The 21858-nt window shown below is 40.1% G+C and overlaps 2 protein-coding genes across 3 annotated transcripts in view; one reads left to right on the forward strand and one right to left on the reverse strand.

Annotated features, from left to right (window-relative positions):
* Positions 1 to 1710: 1710 nt before the first annotated feature.
* zftraf1 (zinc finger TRAF-type containing 1) lies at positions 1711 to 16251 on the reverse strand. 2 transcript variants are annotated; one of them, XM_033999865.3, is made up of 5 exons: positions 15289 to 16251; positions 14812 to 14859; positions 7219 to 7457; positions 6855 to 7066; positions 1711 to 6738 (listed from the first exon to the last, which is right to left on the reverse strand). In XM_033999865.3, exons 1-5 carry the CDS (start codon positions 15592 to 15594, stop codon positions 6347 to 6349), a joined length of 1197 nt encoding a protein of 398 aa, XP_033855756.1. In that variant the 5' UTR covers positions 15595 to 16251; the 3' UTR covers positions 1711 to 6346. The 2 variants fall into 2 exon arrangements, with proteins under 2 accessions (XP_033855756.1, XP_033855757.1); XM_033999866.3 differs by lacking the exon at positions 14812 to 14859.
* Positions 16252 to 17027: 776 nt separating this feature from the next.
* Positions 17028 to 21858, forward strand: part of LOC117400237 (tonsoku-like protein) — a 34244-nt gene continuing 29413 nt past the window's right edge. The window contains exons 1-9 of the mRNA XM_033999864.3: positions 17028 to 17735; positions 18078 to 18173; positions 18741 to 18883; positions 19652 to 19835; positions 20040 to 20169; positions 20432 to 20603; positions 20899 to 21013; positions 21224 to 21369; positions 21622 to 21774. Of these exons, the coding sequence (XP_033855755.3) occupies positions 17711 to 17735; positions 18078 to 18173; positions 18741 to 18883; positions 19652 to 19835; positions 20040 to 20169; positions 20432 to 20603; positions 20899 to 21013; positions 21224 to 21369; positions 21622 to 21774 (1164 nt within the window). The 5' untranslated portion in view covers positions 17028 to 17710. The remainder of the gene's footprint in view (positions 17736 to 18077; positions 18174 to 18740; positions 18884 to 19651; positions 19836 to 20039; positions 20170 to 20431; positions 20604 to 20898; positions 21014 to 21223; positions 21370 to 21621; positions 21775 to 21858) is intronic.

Below are 21858 nucleotides of genomic sequence, written 5' to 3' on the forward strand. Positions count from 1 at the left end.
TGAGATTAGATAAAGGGGCATTTAGAACAGAAAATAGGAGGCACTTTTTTTACACAGAGAATTGTGGGAATCTGGAACCAACTCCCCAATAATGTTGTTGAAGCTGACACCCTGGGATCCTTCAAGAAGCTGCTTGATGAGATTCTGGGATGAATAAGCTACTAACAACCAAACGAGCAAGATGGGCCAAATGGCCTCATCTCGTTTGTAAACTTTCTTATGAAAACACTTAGGTTTGGTGAAGCAATTAAAACCCTGGGTGGGGGTGGAAAGTGGCCGTGCACATGTGATCTCATGATGGTTTAAGAATGCAAATAGGGTTGTTTGACTGTCTCAACCTTGTGATAATTTAAAATGCAAAACCTGTCTGTATACATATGGAGTGTGCGAGTGCTGGGCGGTTATTCTCACATGAACTCCCAGTAGACAGGTGGTAACAAGGCCGGCTGTTCTAACTATGGTTATGCTAGTGGCTCCATTACATGCCTAATAACAGTATAAACCTGTAACTTGGAATCAATAAATGTTAAATTCTGTTTACGTTTTTTTAATCATGAGTCATTCGAGTCTTGATTATACTTTATCGATAATTAGTCTAACACTGTCAGAAAGTAAACAGAATAATTTTAATTTAAAATGTTAAGTCAATTTCCAGTTTATTAATGTTTAAATATAATGTAAAGGTTTAAGGATTTGGCGAACTCTAAATGTAACCTTGGGTACTGGGTCTTAGCTTCAACAAGGCTTCCAGGTGTGAGCACAAGTGTTTTATTATTTTGAATAAACAAAAATGGTCTCCTTAAGACAATTTGTCTTTGGATGATACTCCAAAATACTGGCCCACTTGTGGATTGAAGAGATCTGTTGACATTAACATATATAGTGGTACTCTAGAACTTAACAGACAATGGTCATCTGTTTAACATGAACATGTATTTTCAAAGTAAACTGTATTAGACACCCAGGATTTGATTTGAACCAGTTATTGATATGTGTTGTAAAGCCATTGGCTCCCGGATGTAGCTATGCGATTGGAAGGGACTGGTTTATTTATTTTATTTTGAAGCTGATACGCCCCGCAGGCAAACAGGATTTATTTACATATCAACACACTTAACAGCTCACGTGACACTACCAGCAATGGTAGCACATGGAGTACATACAACACAGTGTACGAAAACTTTGGTGGGATCTACAATCTCTGAACTAATCTTCTCTAATAACCTAACTACGGCTACTCGCCTGGCTGGCGGTGGTTTTGACTTGCTTACTCACTCGCTCTTCGGTATCCAACTGTGGTTCTGGTTCTCTCTCTCACTCACACACACACACTGTGCTGAAGTTAATGGGGAACGTTGTTTAAAAATATTATATTGGCTATATACTACGAACACAAAAAGGATATATTGAATATATATTAATCTTGGTATTTTAATTGAATTTATTTACATTGACTGATAAAAGTTAGGTAATATTTTCTTTTGAGATATATATTTAATTTATATACTAACCCTATGTAGTTTACTTAATTTAAGCTAAAATATCCACTACATTAGGACAAAACTTCCAAACTACTTTTGCAAAACTAAAGTTGTAACTACTAACTAAACAATTTTTACACAGGAAACACATTTCCTGGATTTTTAGTTGACTTTGTGGTCTTGTATAACGTACCGCAATGCTGAAAATAAATAATACACAAGAGTCAGATTTGATTCACATACTTGCAAGGCAAACTTAAAAGTTTACTAGTAACACACAGAGTTAAGTAATACCCTATGGGAACAATACAGGTAAAAGGAAAGAGAGAAAAAAAAAGATATACATTCCTAACATGTTAAAACAGAACTGTATCAAATCGACAGATATTAAATAAGAAAAAAATATTAAATTAAAAAGCAAGCACATTAATAATTATAATAAACAAAAAAACAAACAAATATTTGTAAATAAACAAACTAGTATTTAATCAATTAGTAATTTCTTGTTTTAAACCTACATATACTAGAAATAAATAAACTCCAGTTGCCTAGATACAGTTCAACAGACTCTGCCCCGCATCGGTTACAGTCCGGTACAGTTCAAAACATACATACATGCTACATTAGAGTACCGGCTACACCCAACACAGCAAGAGCCCTTGTGCTGTGGAACTGCTGCAGTGCAGCTGGAGTGAATAAGGCTCAGCTATAGTGTGGTCCAGCGTGAGGAACACTGGGAAATAGGACAGAAAGAACCACACAATTAAAAATAAACCAAGGGACTGCATACCTCCCAACTCCCAGACCCTGTGCTATGTGTACTGAAAAGCCATACAGATCTAAAACAATGAACACCTAAAACCAAAACCAAAATCTGGGTTTGAGTGCCACTGCTTTGAACTACATTTTCATTGCCTACTGTTAGTGTGCTCAGGCCTCCCTAATTTGTTTAACACTAGTCCTGTCTTTCATAATTTTAAGCAATCATAAATCATCCATATACTCAAGAATCACATGGGTGTTATTTAGTATACGTCATTCTTGTTTTTTACCAGTGCTCCGAGTCTGCCTTCATTGAGAACGCTTCTTGTACAGGTATTTTAGTTACAGACCAGAATGAACCAGCTTCATCATGATCAGCAAGAACAGTTTCTCGGGCAGCATTGTAGGCAGTGGAAACACAGCTCCAAGTCTAACAAATAACCTTGTGTTCTGGAGGACACAGGCAAGTCAGGAAACTTTTTTTTTCTTTTTTTTCTTCATTTTCATTAGCTCAGTTGTTCAGTACCAAATCCAGCCAATGTGTTTCAACAGTCACCTGGGACAGAAAGGAGGTCCAATACTTTACAGAAACACCAGGATTATTTCAGCACACAATCACTAGCTTGGTATCTGGAAGGCAGGTGGTCAGTGGATTTGATTCAATCACTCAAGGTGAGAGACCCTAGAAAGAGCTAAGAGAGGCCTCCTGCTCAGCTTTTCAATTTAAACAGATTGCTTTAAACAGTTCACTTCCAGAGATGGAAAACCTTTGCACTCTAACAAATTACAGCCAATGTATTACAATAACACGCACATTGCTTCCCCAGCACAAATAATGTTAAGGTCTCCACACACCGGACGTCGTCCTGCAATAAAATGGCACATATAATTCTGAACCAATACTGATGAACCGGGCTCTAAAGTGATTCTTTCCATGTGAAAACAGCACTGCCACAACCACTCTGATTATACTGTGAGCTCTATTTACAGTATGTGGAATAACTTATTGCCTATGCAAGGTTTCAAGAAATTCTGATGTAAATCTCAAGATATGGCCTCCAGCAGTTCTGTGCTAAGGAATGCCCATAGCATGTTTGACAACTGGACGATAGATACACAAGAAACAGGTGGTACAAGCTTTGTACTGGAGTACATGCTTAGTGGCTCTGTCATAATGAACATAAATCTAAACTAGAGCCGATCCAGAACTGTACAACTACAGAAACAACTGTACTGTAGCACAACAAAGTCTAGACAAAACTCCTAAAATAACTTTACTTATGTCTTTACTTAATGGTCTCTACACAGTGCATCTTTTCAACACAGCACCACGGGTCTGACTTTACAGCCACTCCTTCAAGGCCAGCAGGGGGCAGACACCTCTCCACTAGGACCTGTTTGATTTGGAAACAAGTACTTTTCATTTGGATTCATCCTCAGTGTCTTTTCCAGATCTGTCAGATAAGTGGAAAATGTACAATAAAACATGTACTTGTTATATACATCTTCAGAAATGGGTATTAGAAATAGAACTATTTATACCTCATTTTGCAACTATGATTTTTGTGTTGCACCACAGGGTCTTCATTTTTACCTGTAGAAAGGCAAAGTCAATCACTCCAAACAGAACAAGGGCTTACAGTAAGTTTCTAATGAACTGAACTAATAAAGTAATGGGAAGGAAAAAAAAAAAAAAAAAAAAGATATACAATACAAAGCAGACTGCCCTTTCAGGCTTGACTGTGAAATGATTACAAACCTGAGCTTGGGACACCCAAGTGATTTCTATTCCTGCTTAGGTGCCACAGTACTCCTTAGTTAGACCAATGTAAAGTTGTTGGATTGTTTTGCACTGTGTGCAGTGTGAAAACATCCCTACTTTCCATGCTTGGAACTAAACAATGGCAGCTCCCAGGTGTAAAGCACAGCTTGGGGTACTGGCAAAACAAATGGAAAGAATACTTGTATTACTCAGCTTTGAGCCCAATTAAACACATTTTATCTTTCCCCTAGACACATTCATATTTCTTCATACCAATACAAAAACATGGTAGTAATTGAGCTTTTAAGGCTGGCTTTCAAAAGTGTAGCAGTGGCAATATGAAGTGAGTTAGCAGCACATTGTGAACTACAGCGTTTATTTAAACTCAACCTGGAAGGCTCAATCTGCTGTGCACTTCTACAGGAACTCTACTGAGAGAGAGCAAGCTTCTCTGCAAGGACAAATGATGGGACTTGCTCCTAAACATTGTAATCTACTAAGGGGACACCCTATGGTACAGAATGTGCAGGTGCAAAGCCATGGACATCTGGGGCATAATACCTATGCAGCTTTTTACTGTTCTGTTTTCCTTAATTGTACAAGCTGCCTACTGTTAAAATACTGAAATGCACTTCAAATGGTTTACTGAAGGAGGATGCTGCGTAAAATAAAAAAAGGTCCAATGCAACTCCTGTCCTACTGTTACCAGGCATAGGCATTGCCCTTTTCTATACCAGGTGGGTTATCAGAGAGCTGTGTACAGGGCTTAACAAATACGAAAAAACACGGAATGTAACAAAATAAAACGACAAATCGTTATAAATCAAACATAGAATGACATTTTTAAATTGGGAGGTTTATACCAAAAATACTTGCAATCATCGTTGTCAAGACTCGGCGGTTACTATAGACACAGTCTGAAGGGAAACTTTGCTGGAACGGGTCAAAAGATACCGTCGTTAAGCATTAGCTGTTTATCCGTTTTGTGGAAAATATGTTTTGTTTGCTTGTATTTTGTATTAGTATGCTAATTCTTTGTTTTATTTCAAGTGGTGCAAACTTTGCACTGGAGCAAGTGCTGTTTTGGTTTTGAATGAATTTAAATGAATGAATCTGCTTTGCTTAGTGTTTAAATACTGAGAAACCCCAAGCTTCTTGTATACTGGAGCCCTGCTTCAGTGCAATGGGATTGAAATACAATTCCTATTGTTTTTTTAATGGGTAGATTGCTGCATGTGCAATTATTATGACAGCCCCACAATAGTAGAGCATTATAAATACATATTTTTATTTTATCTTATGTATTTTTATAGAGGGCATGGGCAGTATTTACTGTAAATAGGCAGTTAATTAAAGAGTGGGGGACTTCACGTACGTTACCGTTACTGTCGCTAATGAGAAATTATGGTAACAATTATTTTTCTGTGCTAGGTCTGTTTGTCAATGTAAAAAAAAAAAAGCGATAATGTTTAATTAAAAATATGTATATAGTTAAAACAGCATGTATACTTTGTTTTTATTTATATACATCTATTTGAATTATTTTATTAATGTGTATCTAATAAAACAACATTTTAAAAAATTTAGCGGATAAAATGAAATTTGTGAAATTAAATGATAAAAAAATTAAAAGAATTTCACAGGGCTCTAGCTTAACATAACTGCACTTTAATATTAGCTTGAGCTTTTCCAGTCACAAATATTGTGATCTTTACAGTTTTATTAAGCTCAGGTCACTATTCTACTTGGCAATGTCAAAGATGTTTAAGATTATGTTATACCCCAATTTAATACATTATCCCGACTTTTCGAGTGTAATCTGAACAGACAGATAAAAAGTAATTGTATACACTATGCTGATCTGTAAATATACAGGATGCACAAGGGCTCATTCCGCATGAGTGAGAATAGCACAGGGAGCAGAGCGTCTCTGACGGAGTGTCTCTTAATAGCCCATCACTGGTGTCAGTAAGTACCATTGCTCAGAGAGAGGAGAAATAGCCAAAAAAGTATTTGGCTATGTGACTGGTATAGATTATACAATAATATTGTAGCTTAGTATGTTATTCAAGTGAGTATATTTACCGTTTGTATAGCAGTCAAATTTTGTTTTGAATGTATGATGAAACTGAATAATAAAGTGGACCAAATGCTTTTCTGGGCGGTGCACAGCTGTGTACACATGTGGATGGGTTTGAGGTTTGAATGACTGTGGTCAGTGTGTTTGCCTGCCATCACCATCTCTCTCTTTCTAACCCCCACTGGCATGGTTTATCTGCTGCTTGCTTCTTTAGAGGTAACTATGGTTCAGTGGTGCTTTCTAAGACTCCCTGTCTTGTCTTTATTTCTGTATCTGGAAAATGAAGAGCCTCAGGTTGATGTTCTTGGCAGCAAGCAGTTTGTTGCATTCGATAGAGTCGATGATGGGCAGGGGCATGTAGTCAGTCTCATTGGCATCATTGCTGAAGACATAGTGATAGATCACTGGCTTGATCTTGACATCATCGTAGGGTCCCTTGAGCAGCAGGTAGGAGCACTCCAGCGCTGAGTTGATCTTGCTCTTAAGGATCAGCTGGAAGGACAGGGTGCGCTTACAGGACAGATTGGGGTTTCGCTCCGAGTCGTTCACGCGAGCCTTCAGGACCCATGTCTGGTTCAGCACTGTAAAGCGTGGAGTCTCGTAGTACAAGCGCGTGATGAAGTCATCCGTACGATAGGGCCGGAACTGCACCTCTGGAGAAAGAGAAGCAATTATAGAGACTGACTTAAAAGTCCAGGAGCAGCATCTCTCCCCCTCACCCTGTGTCTCCCTGGCCCTAGTCCTCTGTTTCTCCTCATCTCTCACACACCTGTGAAGCCAATCTTCTCAAAGCACAGCAGACTGAAGATGCCACTGTAGAGCTGCATCTCTTTCCGGTGGGACTGGTCCATCTCGTCCAGGATGCCCATCAGCTCGTTGCCAGTCTTGGTTGGATGACAGCACTCCGCCTCGTGGACTGTCAGCTCATGAAAGGGGCCCTTCCAGGGACAGCCAATCCGCTTATACTTGCACACTGTCACTCTGCAAAGAGAGAAGAGAGTGTAGAGAGCAAGTGACTGCAAAAGCAAGGCTCTGTATAACAGTTAAGCCACCCCCGGCTCCCCAGCCACTGTGTAACAGTCACACTGCAGTTTAACACACAACCCCCTCCCCACATAACAATGTTACTGTACCTGTCCTGGCACTCCTCTTTCTGGTGCCTCTCCAGCACGCTGCGGGGGAACTGTTTGAGACAGAAGTTGCACTCAAAGGGCAGCTCGCTCACAGCTTTCTCCACTGCCAGGTTGCGGCAGCACAGGCTCTTGCTAATCTCACAGCGGCAGTTGGGGCAGGTGGCCTGTTCCTCCTTCAGACGTGCATCAGCCAGCAGGTGAATGAAGCAGCCCGCACACATCAGGTGTCCGTTCGTACACTACAAAGACATGAACACACACAGGTTAGCTAAAATAGATGCTCAACACATTCACTTCAGGTCACTTGTATTAACTTTTTTTAGAGGATTGCAGTTATCAATGTACATTTATTTATAAAGTTTGTGTTTCAGCAGAAAAAAAAAATTGTTGGATGGAAACCAGATTTAGCATAATATCTAGAATCTACAAATCCAATACAAATATTTGTTTTTATTTTATGTCTGTTACAACCCATATTGGCAAGGTATTCCAATAAGTACCTACTGTAGGAAGCATGTGCTTATTTGTTAGATTGCTACTTGTCATTATGATTGCTGTAACTCAGTCAGGCAAGGCAGGTGCTATATAGAATTGCCATCTAACTTGCTTGCCCTCAGTATTGTTTTAACATCCGACCCACTCAGTCCAAGTGTTTAATGCAAACTAACAAAACATTAAAGTTTATTTATATGGTAAGTATGGACTGCCCTTTGAGTCACATATCAGAAAAGTATTGCCCCAGAGGGATAGCAATACTGACTGACAGGGATTATACTGCCTGAAGCCAAAGGCTAAGGGCAATATTGTCCCTGGAAGTCAGTATTGCCTTCCCCGAGGGGTAATCATTTTCTGATATATGACGAAACTGGCAGTCGATATTTGCTTTACGAGGCTCATAGCACCTTTTAAACAGACCCAGACACATGAATTGAAGTTTTTAAAGCACTTATGTGCAACTTTATTATTTACAGAAATAAAAGATAAGTCAAAACAAAACAAAAACCTAACTCACACATGGAGTACTAACTAAACTTTGTACCGTCCTTAACCCTTTGCGGTCCTATGTTGGACCTGGTCCGACATTACAATTTTCCCTTTCATCAAAAAGACAGGTCTCTAGTCGTTTTTTCTCCAGAAAAAGCCGAGAAAACCATTCAATGGCCGAGTGAGATCGATTGGAGCCGAGAGAAGCCGAAGAAAAAAAATAAAAATAAAAAGGGGCGTATCTCATGAAGAGATAGCCCCGGCATCATATAGATAACACGGACATAAACAAACAAGATAGCTGCTTCTGCATCCAGCGCTCAAAGAATATCACAGACATTTGCAGAGCTTTTTTTTAGATGTTATAGTAATAAAATAATGACTTGGATCGCATTATTGAGGAGTTTGGTGATAAAACGAGTGATCAGGAGATGATTGATCGGTATGCACTACTATCAAGAGGGATGTGAAAAAAACAGCGAACGAGGGGTGGGACGGGGCTGGAGATGCAGTACTGAGTGTCCTGTTGATATGCAGTGCCTTTTAAACCTGTTTTACTGTGAAAAAAAAACAACTTTTAAACAGCGCGTCTAAAATAAACTGCGCGTGTGAAAATAAATTGGACCTGACGTGAATGAGACGCGCTGAATAAATGGACCGCTAAGGGTTACACTACCAAACTGGACAGCTAAGCTGTTTACCAGTCACAAAACATTAATGTTATAACACAAACAAAAAGGTTTACACACTACCTTTTGTTTAAACCACACAAGTCTCTTCACAATGACACAGACTGGAGACTGCCCTAAACAAATATTTACTTGCGGTTATATACCTGCCTGCTAATCCCAGGTAGGTGACACTAATTAAATAAATAATTACACCTGTGGCTGTGCAAACAGTCACACACATACACTTCTCTGACAGGGACAAATTAACCCTATCCCTGCCAAACCAACACTTTTCTTCCAGGCAGGGATCTGCCCTGTCACATATCCTACCCCTTGTGCGCAGCACACTAGCCATTCCGAGGCCACTTCACCCCCCCCCTCCTTTAAAATTCAACCATCCTCCCTCAATTCCACTTTCACCCTTTGTGGACGGGTTGATCCACTCTCTGGTGACTTGGGAAGTGACCGTGAACCTGCAACAGGGGACCCAAATGGTGTTACCGGGGCCACTGGTGCACAGGCCGGTAACCTGGTGGGTGCAGCAGCAGGCTGCCTCGGATCTGGCACAGCAATGTCTGATCCTCCAGGCGGAACACAGTAGGAGGCAGGGGGAACGTACGTGACATCAGCCGACTGTGCCGTGACATCTGGAGTTTTAGGGAGAGTGGAGGAGACCAGGCGCCTGACTGTGCATGGTGATGCACCGACCTGGGTACTAGGTCCAGCACAGGGAAGTCCAGACATTCCGGCAGGGTGTCCACGGGTATGGGGCAAGTGACCGCATCCAGCAGCACCAGACTGGATTGCAGGGGTGGTGGTAGTGGGCTCCTCACCTCCTCTATAGGCGACGGCAGCAACTACTCCGTCGCAGACAATTCTTAAACAGACCCAGACACATGAATTGAAGTTTTTAAAGCACTTACGTGCAATTTATTATTTACAGAATTAAAAATTGTCAGAACAAAACAAAACTCACACATGGAGCACTAACTAAACTTTGTACCGTCCTTAAACTAACAAACTGGACAGCTAAGCTGTTTACCAGTCATAAAACATTAACGTTACAACACAAACACTACCTTTTGTTTAAACCACACAGGTCTCTTCATAATGGCAGCCTCTCTGTTCACACAGACTGGAGACTGCCCTGAACATACATTTCTTTGTGGTTATATACCTTCCTGCTAATCCCAGACAGGTGACACTAATTAAATAAATAATTACACCTGTAACTGTCCAAACACAGCCACACACACATTTCTCTGACAGGGAGAGAAATTAACCCTGTCCCTGCCAAACCCAAGCACATTTCTTCCAGGCAGGGATCCGCCCTGCCACAGAAACCTTTCACAATTTGCGACTAAAAGAAACAAAGCAAGTTAAGTGAGGCAGGGGCTTTGCCAGCAGCTGAGACAAGCAGGAAGAAAAAATGACAGCCAGGACATGATTGGGAGGGAAACAAATAGTCCTAGAGTGATCGTCAAGAACTTGGACTAATTAGCTGTCATTTATGTATTCATTTAAAATGTTCTATCCTTTAAAAATAAAATGTTTTACAGAACCACCTCTTTAGTCATAGTTGCACCCCCCTTACTGACTCTTCACACTCCACTTTGCGCATGGCTGGCTTAGAGGACAGATTATCTTGAATAATTTAAAGATAAAACAAAATACATTTCAAGGAATTGCATTAGTTCCATTATTTAGTTGCGCACAAGATGGTTTCAATAAATACTTTCTGATTTAAGTATATACCTACTACGTGATAGTTTGGGATATTCAGTCTATTTAAAACAGTAGGTAGGTGTTTTTTTTTTTTTTTTTTAATTATTTATAATTATTAGTCAAATAAACCGCTACCGAATAAGACCATGATGCTACCTACTTTCTAGGCCGGTAGCAAATCCTCAGTATTGCCTTAAAGTTAACTTTTAGCCCTGTTGTTTGTTTATTATATATATATATATATATATATATATATATATATATATATATATATATATATATTTTTTTTTTTTTTGACATTTTGACAATTTTCTATTGATCGATTAATCAACTGATCTATTAATCACACCCGTTTTCTAGGGATATGAATTTTCATTGAAAGGCAGTTACAAAGTATTAGCGTAACATAATGCTACTGTAGCCGACCGATTAGTGAAAGAAAACCAGGTTTATGAAACCAACCCAGGTAACGTTTATTATTGTGTCTCCCGGATATATAGTAAGTTAATTATGCCTTTTCTGATTATACAAACAGGAATATGAACTGGAGTTCTTGCAAGTTTGAAGCTGCCAAAATATGACATTGACTACACACTGGACCACACTACATCCATAACTTCTCCACTCTCCCTGCAAGCACTGCGGAAGCCTGTGTGATCATTACTGTGGGTTGTAAAGAGGTTATCTTAGATACAGCACTGTTTTAAAACAAACAATGTAGAAATAATCTTTGGCTCCTGACCAAATCCTTCTGTAGAAATTGTGTGCATGGGCACTAACATTCTGCAGCCCTGCTCGAGTTATATCGCAACTGTACTGGTACAAAACTTGCTCATCTGGGTTTCGTATTGATACAGGTTTATTAGTACGATGCCGGTAACAACTCCAGTGTGAACAGACGTTTCAATGTTGTTCAGCAACAATACACGTCTGAAGACGGACAGTTTTTCAGACAAGTTTTTATAAATTAATCTGCGGAAATTCCTATTTCTGAAAGAGTAGTGTAAATATACATATTTTTTCTCCCTTAAAAATAAATATAGCAAATGTTTGCCTTATTGACATACATACTGCCTGTTACACTGCATTTAGAAACCTGGAAGCCAGTTTAGTTTGCTTCTGGTAAACGGTTGAACACATTGCATAGAGCTGCATGATTATTTCTTTTTTTTTTTTAAATGTCTAACGAAAAAGACACCAGCTGCATCAAAGATTGGAAATATTTCTTTAAAAAGGTGGGCAAACAAAATACAGTACAATATGGAATTTACTGTTTTTCAGAGAAGCATTTTAATATTTAGGAACATTTGTTATATAATAACTCAATGATCAATTTTGAACGTGACAACGCTATTTTTCTGTTAATAAATATATTTAATCTTGAAATACCTATTTTCAGACCATTAAATAAGCCATATTTTTTTACCATGAAAAAAATTATAAAAAACACAAAACAAAATTAGCCTAATAATCAAAGCTTCAATATGAGGCCTTGACTCGGTGAAGAAGGCTTTGTACAATTACTTCCACAAAAGGCTTAATTTCTCTTGTACAGAATTATTCAAATTAGTTTGGTCGTAATCATCCAAAAATCTAAAATGTCCAAGAAGTTTCCAATACACTGACAAGATACATTATATGGAGTCTGCATCTCAAATGAATGGCAACAAATTTACTGACATCAGTGATGCTTAGTTTTTCAAACAATACACATATAGGTATTGACTGTTGTGATCAGACTCTCAAATGCCTGACACCTAAAAGGAGTGGAATATTTTCTGTCACACCCTAACTGGGGTCCTGGCTGTCACAACTGTAGTAAACAGAGTAACAGAGGAATTATAGGAATGTCATGTCTGCCAGGCTAATTACTATGGTGAGGGGGAGTGTAGTGTAGCTTAGCCTTCCTCCTCTGTCAGCTGAAGACTAAACTCAAACCTAATTTTTATATTTACCATTAGAAATACCTTTCTGGAATAGGACGTATTGACGTTTGCAATTTGTAGTTTAGAAAATCCGGCCATGTGACCAACAGGAAAATGGAGAGGTCAGGGATCACAGGCTGTGAAATGTCAGAAGATCTGTTGCTGTCATTCAGATAGTAACCCTATTTGCTCACTTACACACAAACACACCAGGGACGGGATTAAGACTTCCAAGGTCATCCTGCCTCAGCTTTTTTCTTTTCTTTCTTTTTTTTTTTTTTTTACTGAAACCAGTGTATAGTACATAATGGATGCAAATCAAACAAATGATAGACCTTGTGATTCATTAAATGATTCTGACAGACTATTCTGTATGAATTATAATAAGACAAAATGTCATTTTAATGAAATATGGTGAGACATGTGTTCATACCACAACATATCACATTTATTCAAGAAACAAGTAACTGGCTTGTGCATCAGGATGAGAATGCTTAACTGAATAAAAGGGTTATGAAAAAACACAAAGAAATAGCAACCTTACAAGACGTAAATAACAGTTCCATACAGAGCTTGTGATGGAAGCAGCAAATACAGACTGAAAGGGCCACAGATGTCTTGTTCAGAATTAGCATTTCTGGTGACACGATACACGCAGACAGAAATTGCCCAGCAAAGGTGTCAGAAAACAGAGTATATTTTCATCTGCTGGCTGCCATCACACTTGTGATAGGCAAGGGTGTGGATTCAGTGCAACTACATCATTTATTTTATTTTAAATTACACTTTATATTTTAGAAAGTCATCTACTCTTCAGGCTGAGACAGTACATTAAATGGAAAGTACTGGTAATTAAACAAAAACAGTATCTGCCCAAAGGGCTCTGATGGTTGATATTGTTGCTCTGTACGGGACAATGCTTCCTTGTACACACTAGTTTCGCCTGGGTAAGTGTGCAGCATAAAGAGGCAGCAAATAGTCTTATATGTCCTCACGTGTTGACACAACGGTTTAACGTACCTGTAATTTCTCTTTTCATTGTTAACATCCTGACAATTTTTCACACAGTCTGTTTCAAAGCTCTTTTCAAAATGGCCATTCTAGTGCACTGAGATTTGAGATCTGACATCTAAATCACTGCAGGAAAAACAACAAATGCTCTGGCTTCTGTTCTGTACCACATCATGGATCATTATTGCTGTGTTACCTGTTTCATAATGTGGGCAATCATTCTTACACTATCAGTGCACTGGAGTGGCCATTTTGAAAAGAACTTTGAAACAGATTTTAAAAGTTGTAAATGTAAAAAGTTGTCAGTTGTTAAGAATGAAAAGAAAAATTACTGGTACGTTATTTAAACAGTTGTAGCAACACCTGAGGACGTGTAACGCTATATTTTTTCGGAATCCCATTACTTAGTCTTTTATACCAAAGAATGTTTTTTCACTATGTTATCTTATGCCTGAGTGCTGCAGAGCATCTGCATTACACCTGCACTGTTTTGATGCACAATTTGTCATGTTCCTCTCTATATGTGTGTTAAAAATCCCATCAATAACCAGCTGGATTGAGCTACTTCAGCAGCCAGTAAAGATACCTCAATTTTAAAAATTCAGTGTAAAATTTCTGCTGTCAATTGACTTCCATTTTCTACAATGAAAATGTATAGGTTAATAATGCAGTAAACCTGTGGCTGGGTGATTTTTATGACCAAGAGGGTAAGCTAATCAGCAAGAAAGGTTTGTGATTTTACAGGTCACCAGCGGTTCCAGGAATTAATAGCAGGTGCATGTCCTCATCTCACACAAAACAAGTATACTCAGTGTTGTACTGCCCCTCACACAAAACAGATTGAGTCAGGTTATATGAGCATGCAGGGTTACACAATGCATATATTCAATAGTATTAGGATGCTTGCAGTATCTACACTGCTGGCTTGGTCCATATCCAGGACATATCATTTACAATTAATGTTACCTATAGTATGATGCAGCATGGCACTGTATTCATCTTATGAAGTATATTGTCAATTTGGCAGACTTAGAGCAAAGGAATTGGCTATTATAAAATACAATGATTAAGCATTAGATTGAATTTCAATATGTCTGCGCAGACTCAGGCTCACAGTACAAGGTGAAAACTGAAAGCAATACAGGGAGAATTCACAGTAAATATAATACAGTCTCTGCTTACCAGGTCCTTTCTAGATGCGTGGACAGTGTGATAAACAGGCTGTGTACATATAGACTAAATAAATATGATTGTATTAATGCATCATCTCATCTTACCTGATAGAAGGATGACATAGGCAGGTCCACACACACGTTGCAGTCAGTCTATGTAAACAGGCAGTGTTGTGTGTTATGTTTTGTAAAGTTACCTTCTTATGCTATGCAGTATACACTCAATATTACTGTAGGCATATTTTTATTGTCTTTCTTTACCTGGTTGACGCAATTCTCCTGGGACACGGTGCAAAGTCAGACATGTTATATAGCGTTATCTTAAGTGTAAATTATCGGCGTTACTATTTATAGTGTGCAGTACAAAAATACACATTATTACTATTATTATTAGTAGCAGTAGTCGTAGTCTTAATAGTATTGATTTACTTTATGCCGCATCGCATGTTTCTTACACAGAAGACAGAAGCTTTTAGACAGGACCACACAAGGTTCAGATTCAGGCAATGGTAATGGACTAGTCACCACACAAATACAACACTATATTCAATTGAAGGTGATGCGGTAGTGTTTGTCTCATACCTGGTAGACAGACGCCTTTGGCAAGTCCAAACACACAGTGCAGCACAGCACAGCGTAAAGTCTCTCCTCCAGCTTGCATGCCTCGCCCTCCTGCAGCAGCCTCACCCGCTTCTTGGGTGGCGCGTCTGGGTCTGGCTCCTGACCGGCTCCCTCTCTCCGTATTCCGGCCTCCTCCTGTCCGCCTGGCATCCCGGGACCAGCCTCCAGACCAGCACCCGCGGCACCGACACCGAGCCCGGCCGAGGAGGAGCTCGGGGCAGTGGCCACCGGGACCCCCACTTCGCCGCGCTCCTCTAAAGTTGACATCGGAGATCAGTCTGTCTGTCCGATTTGTATCACGGTCAGTGGCACTGTATCGTGCAATTAACTAACCAGCAAAATGTTATTTGTTTCTCTTGTTAGATTAAATGTTAATAATAATAATAATAATAATAATAATAATAATAATAATAATAAATTATATGTGACAGTGCTGAAAGGGGATTGTGTAGTAAAATGGGTGAATTGATTTGATGTTACTATCGTAAAGAATGTTTAGTATTTTTGTTCAGTTAGAAACAAAACAACCCTTCGACTGTATGTCGTGTCTTCTCCCTCATTGAAGCAGCCTTCCGAGCGGCTCTGCAGGGTTCTGCCGAAGCGACTCGACCGAAATTCTTTTGCCACCCAACATCTGCCGAGCTCGCATAGATCACACCAGCTTCGACGCTTCAATCTCTACTGCGACTCTTCTTGACGACACTCAGACCGTGCAGCCATCTTTGTTTTTCTTCAGTTCGTCTCCTCCTCTCCTCTCGACTCCCCTCTGACCAGCCAATAGACATGACGCTTACTCAGTTTTGGAGGTCATAACTGAGGCCAATCCGAGTAAACTATGCGGGCAAATCGTAACTCTGCCTGTCAGGCTTAAAATGGACTCATATGCCAGCAATGTCCGCTGTCGCTGATTGGTTGATAGCTGCGTGTTGTGTTTAATCAGGTGACTGGGTCGTTAAGTAACATAGCCTCGCGCAGGCCCACCAGACTGCTGCGGGTCAGCGTGGATTATATTTAGCTCGTCCAGTACAATAGTAGAGAGAGAAGTGGCTAGTGTGACTGACGAATTTAAGCACAGCTGACTAGTAAAGAAATAAGTAACACATCTTCTGTGAGTCAATGAGATGCTGAAAACATATTGCTTGCACCAAGATTAACATGCCCCTAACTTTGAATGGACTTTATTTACTGAGAAAATGACATCCACACACAACTTCACAAGAATATGGGTCCCAAGACCCCATAGGGTTGAGGTTAAATTCAGAATATTGTAATCTGCCAAGTGTTTAATCTGTAGTATTTTGTACTTAATCATATCCTGATGTAACTATCACTATTTAATCATATCCTGATGTAACTTTCACTATTATCTGCTGTATTATTGAATTGTGGTTTGTCACACTTGAGAATTATTGTATTTCTTGTTCTTATTGTATGACTTATATTGTAACACTTGAATGTATTTGTATTTGCTTGCGATTGTAAGTCGCCCTGGATAAGGGCGTCTGCTAAGAAATAAATAATAATAATAATAATAAGTTCAGGGTGAGCGTTAAGGGATAGGGTTTGGCCATTTTTTGTTGGAATTCTCTCTCTCTCTCTCTCTCTCTCTCTCTCTCTCTCTCTCTCTCTCTCTCTCTCTCTCTCTCTCTCTCTCTCTCTCTCAGGATAACATCTACACAATCGAGCTGTAAATTTAGACTATTCTAGGTAGAAGCTACGATCTGTTTTGCCGAAATCAGCTGTGCTCGATTCAGCGGCCTGCAGAATTTGAATTTGTCAATGAAGACTGGTTGATACCACTAACTTTAAAACAGTGGCACGAGTGTCATCATATGGAGAATTTGTGAATTGCACTGCCTATTTCACTCATTTTATACTGTTACTTATTCCCACTTTCTGGCTATGGATCCTGCTGTGTAGAGGCGGGGTAAGATTTAACTGAAGGCTCATTCTCCCAATCGGGAAAGCGGTGGTTTTGTTGATACTATTTAGGAGTTTGCAACTATCCAATCACGCTGCTGTAAACTGATAATTGGTCGGATTGTTGTCAGCCGGTCTTTGTAGTGCCCAATGAGACGTGAAAGTTCAAGGAGGGAAGGATGTGGATTAATGCGCGGGTTAAAGAAGGAACACATACGCAGGGGGTAAAAATAAATAAAATAAAGCTGAATAAAAGTGATTAGATCAGAGACTGAACAATCAAGCAATGAAGACCTATATTTAGATGTGCAGATTTTAATACTCCAAGACACCACCCTGTGATTAGCGTATATGTGTCTCAGCCTTGACCAGTGTAGAGTGCCGACCCGCTTGTACCGCGCTCTGAGCTTGTTTCTTTCTCCCCGGCTCTCGAGTTAATTCCGCCTGCAGACCCGATCTGGAGATGAGCGGCACCAGGGAGGTCAAACGTGAGTCTGACCTGCTTATTTATATATATATATATATATATATATATATATATATATATATATATATATATATTACACACATACACACATACACACACATACATAAATAAATAATTGCTGGACTGATGTGTTGAAGGTGTTTTTGTTTTCGAGCAGTTTTGGACTGGACTTCTGGTGTGCAACGGTAGAGGGTTGACTAAACTTGACAAGACGATGTGGATGAAGCTGTCTGACAATGTAGACATACAGTCACGTGTATAAAAAACACACACAATATTGTTAACAGAAACATTAACAGGGAGATGGTGATTATGTGCTGACAGACATTGTCTTTGTTGACAGAGCTTCAGAAAGCGAAGAGTAAAGCTCAGCGTAACAACAACCTTCGAGAAGTAGCCAGTCTGTGCAACCAGCTGGGAGAGATCCTCGCCAGGAGCGGTAAGTGTGTGTCTCTGTCTGTAGTCATGAAAATGGTACATTTGTTATTGACGTCGGATTTATGGTAAGGTTGGTTGTTTTTGAAATGCATGTTCTCATAAAAGCTGTGGATCTGAATTGTTGTATAGTATTCTTTTATATATACATGTGTGCAGGATTGAGAATATTCTGTTGCCACTCGTCTGGTACAGAACTATGTTGAAAAGAAAACGGTCAGCTGTACTGTTTATACATTTGGATGTGTGCAGCGCAAGGTTATGTATTCAAAGTCCTTTCCATATACACATAAATATTGTACACATGCAGTGTCATCAAAGTAAATGTGGTAATTGTGCATTAAAAAAAAAAAGTGAGAGCACTTTAATGCATAGCTTCATGATGGCTTTTTGATTGGTTACAAACATTCCCAATATGTGAACGTTTTAAACATGTTTAATCTTTTAGGAAATTAAACTGAATCTAGCATCCCTAGGGGACTTCGAGACATTTGTATGAATCGCAAGAGAGTGTGATGTACCAGTGCAAAGTCAGTGCTGCCCATGGCCCGTCCTCTCCCCTCCCCTCCAGGTAATTTCCAGGCTGCGATCGAGGAACATCAGCAGGAGTTGCAGCTCTCGGAGTCCTTGCGTGATGTGATTGGCTGCGCTATCGCGAACAGGAAGATCGGCGAGTGCTTTGCTGAGCTGGGCAACTACGAGGCAGCACTCAAGGTGGAAAAAGCAACATTCATTCAGCCATTTAAGGTCCCCTTACTATAACTCAGAATGTCAAACCAGTAATTCAGTCAATGTTATGAAAATGTAGATGGTATCAAGTATCCTTTTGCTTTGTGGAAATAAACAAGTATAATTTTGTTGATTTCAGTCAAGTTATTCTGAGTGAAATGTAATATTTGCTAGTGCAACGATTTTGAATCGAGTGAGTGGTATTCATTAGTTCTGGATTCTGATTGGTTGGGCTACGGAAAAGATTGGTTGCCTCAAGTTTATATCACTTTTGTTGTGTATTATATATTTTTTTTCCACAACGGACAGAATATGTGAAACGGTGGCCTGCAAAGAACTGGGCTATAGTTCAGTTTCAGATCCTTGTCTTAGCTGTAAAAAAACAGCTATAAAAATAATAAAACCCAGCAATACAGTACATTCAAAATAGACTACAGTACCTGCCAGGTCAGTAGCATGCAATGAAGCTTAATCTATGGCGATGCAATAAACGCATAACAATGATTTATTCTTTTTAAAATTGAATTGAATATCTTTTAAAAATCTCTATATCAATTGTGCTGTGTTTTTCAGCTGCAAATGGTTCCACTAGTTAAAATAACAATACAAATAGTTATACAGTGGAATTTGATTTACCAAAATTCTAATTTATGAAAACAGAAAATGGTAAATATTTAAATGGAAAATAAGTGACTTTAATCTTATTGTTTCTCTCTCTCTCTCTCTCTCATGCACTCTCACACTCTCTCTCAGCACCAGCGGCGGCACCTGGAGTTAGCACGCTCAGTGAACGATGCTGCAGAGGAGCAGCGAGCCTGGGCTACCATTGGCAGGACTTTCCTGTTCCGCTATGAGGCCGACCAATCACAGGACAGCCTGAGGGAAGCTGAGGGAGCCTTCAGGAAGAGCCTGTACATTGTGGACGAGAGGCTAGAGGGTAATGAGTGGCAGGGGTCTGGAGAGACAGGATTGGGAAGGGGAGGCAGGACTGAGAGTGATGTAATTGCATACCCATTCATATCTGTATATACCGTCTTCAGTAATACCCACTGTCATTCTCCTTAAACATGAATTACACATGTTATCTTATTGTAAAGTCCTCTCTCCTCTCTCACACTGACCTGCTGCTCTCCTTTCTCAGGTAAAGTGCTGTCCCGTGAGCTCAGTGAGATGCGTGCTCGTCTCTACCTGAACCTAGGCTTTGTGTATGATGGACTGAAGGACAGCCAGCGCTGTAGTGACTTCATCCGGAGGAGTGTCTTCATTGCAGAGTCAGTACTGCACTTTCATCAGTTATTGAAAAACAGAATAATGTTTTATATTTAGACACTATAGTGAAAAACATAACAAGTAACAGTTACTGAACTAATAATGCACGTATGCATGTAATCTATTGGCAAATTTGGCTTTCGGTGTAGATTTTATTTCTTCAGAATTCCTGTTGTGTTGAAAGGAAGATGAATCTCTACAGACAGCACTGACTCATTAGCTCAATCCTTCACCCTCAATGTTTCTCTTTCTCTTTCTTTGCAGACAGAACAAGCTGCTGGAGGACCTGTATCGTGCCAACTTTAACCTGGGCAGCATCCACTTCCGCAATGGGCAGCATACCAGAGCTGTGCGCTGTCTGGAGCATGCCAAGGAGTGCGCTCGCAAAATGAAGGAGAAATTCTTAGAGAGTGAATGTTACCATAGCATTGGACAGGTAAACCACTGCATCCGTCCAGAAAATCAAACAGCTGTAAAGGAAACCGCTTTTCTTTATTGTTGTGGTCAGTGTGTGTGTGTGTGTGTGTGTGTGTGTGCGCGTGTGTGTGTGTTTGACTCTGTTGTCCTATCTGCTCTGCTGTCAGTTGACTTGTTTGTGTGTGTGTACTTTCAGGTGTACTGGTTTGTGTGTGTGTTTGTGTGACTCTCTAGTCCTACGTCCTCTACTCTGATTCCAGGTCTTTGTGTGTGTTTGACTCTCTGTTGTCCTATGTCCTTTGCTGTGATTCCAGGTGTTGCTGAACCTTGGTGATTTTGTGGCTGCCAAGCGTGCTCTGAAGAAGGCCTACACCATGGGCTCCCAGCAGCCTTCTGAGAGAGGGGCGGTCCGGAGGAACCTCAAGTACGGTAAGTTAGATAACTGTTTCACCTCGCCACACTGCAGTGGAGCCTACTGGCCAGGTGCTTGGTGAGCTCAAGTGGATTCCTGCAGAGCCTGGTCAGGTGGTTTACTTGACTTATCTGTATTTATTTTAATGGTGTCGTGTTAGACTTCATGGACAAGGCTCCAGAGAGATTTCTGTGATGAATGTTTAATGTTGTATTTTAATGTCACAGCGATTAAAGGCTGCCGTCTGGAGGAAGCTCTAGCAGAGCAGCCGGAGAGCGATGCCCAGGGGATTGTGGGAATGACAGAGCAGCTGGGAGACCTCTACTGTAAAGTGGGCTGTTACAGGAAAGCACTGGACTCGTACCAGGCACAGGTGAGGGTGCAGGATGGAGGTTGCAGTTGTAGGGCTTTGTGTGTGGTTGAGCAGGTTGAGCTTCAATACCCAAGTTTAACTGTTAAGGTAGATTTATAGAACATTTTACAGAAGACTAAGTTTATATTTTTTACTCCAGTCCTGTCCAGTAACACCAGGTTGTTCAACCCTGCTTAGCTTCCGGGATCTCCATTGCAAGTGTAATTGTTTCATCCTCCTCCTTCTCTCTCTCTCTCTCTCTCTCTCTGGAAGCTGTCTGGTGCTCAGTCCTTGGGGAAGCCTGCGCGAGAGTTATCCGCGATTCATGTCTCACTGGCAGCCACCTACACTGACCTCAAACAGCACAAGAAAGCTGTGGAGCATTACAGAAAGGAACTGGCGCTCAGAGAGGGGAGCCCTGTAGAGGTAAGGGGATACAACTGTGTCTGTATTATACTGTAGTGCAGGGATTTTAAACCTTTTTGTACTTGCAGACCCCTTGACACAAAG

The sequence above is a fragment of the Acipenser ruthenus genome, chromosome 4 (assembly GCF_902713425.1).
Source record: "Acipenser ruthenus chromosome 4, fAciRut3.2 maternal haplotype, whole genome shotgun sequence".
Taxonomy (NCBI): Eukaryota; Metazoa; Chordata; class Actinopteri; order Acipenseriformes; family Acipenseridae; genus Acipenser; species Acipenser ruthenus.

Bases quoted from the DNA above. Each gene is read 5' to 3' on its own strand.
- zftraf1 (XM_033999865.3), bottom strand. From the start codon at position 15,594: ATGTCAACTTTAGAGGAGCGCGGCGAAGTGGGGGTCCCGGTGGCCACT. The intron at 14,860-15,288 runs GTATGAGACAAA...CTGTTTACATAG, and splicing joins CAAAGGCGTCTGTCTACCAG to ACTGACTGCAACGTGTGTGT. The intron at 7,458-14,811 runs GTAAGATGAGAT...ATGTCTTTGTAG, and splicing joins CTATGTCATCCTTCTATCAG to TGTACGAACGGACACCTGAT.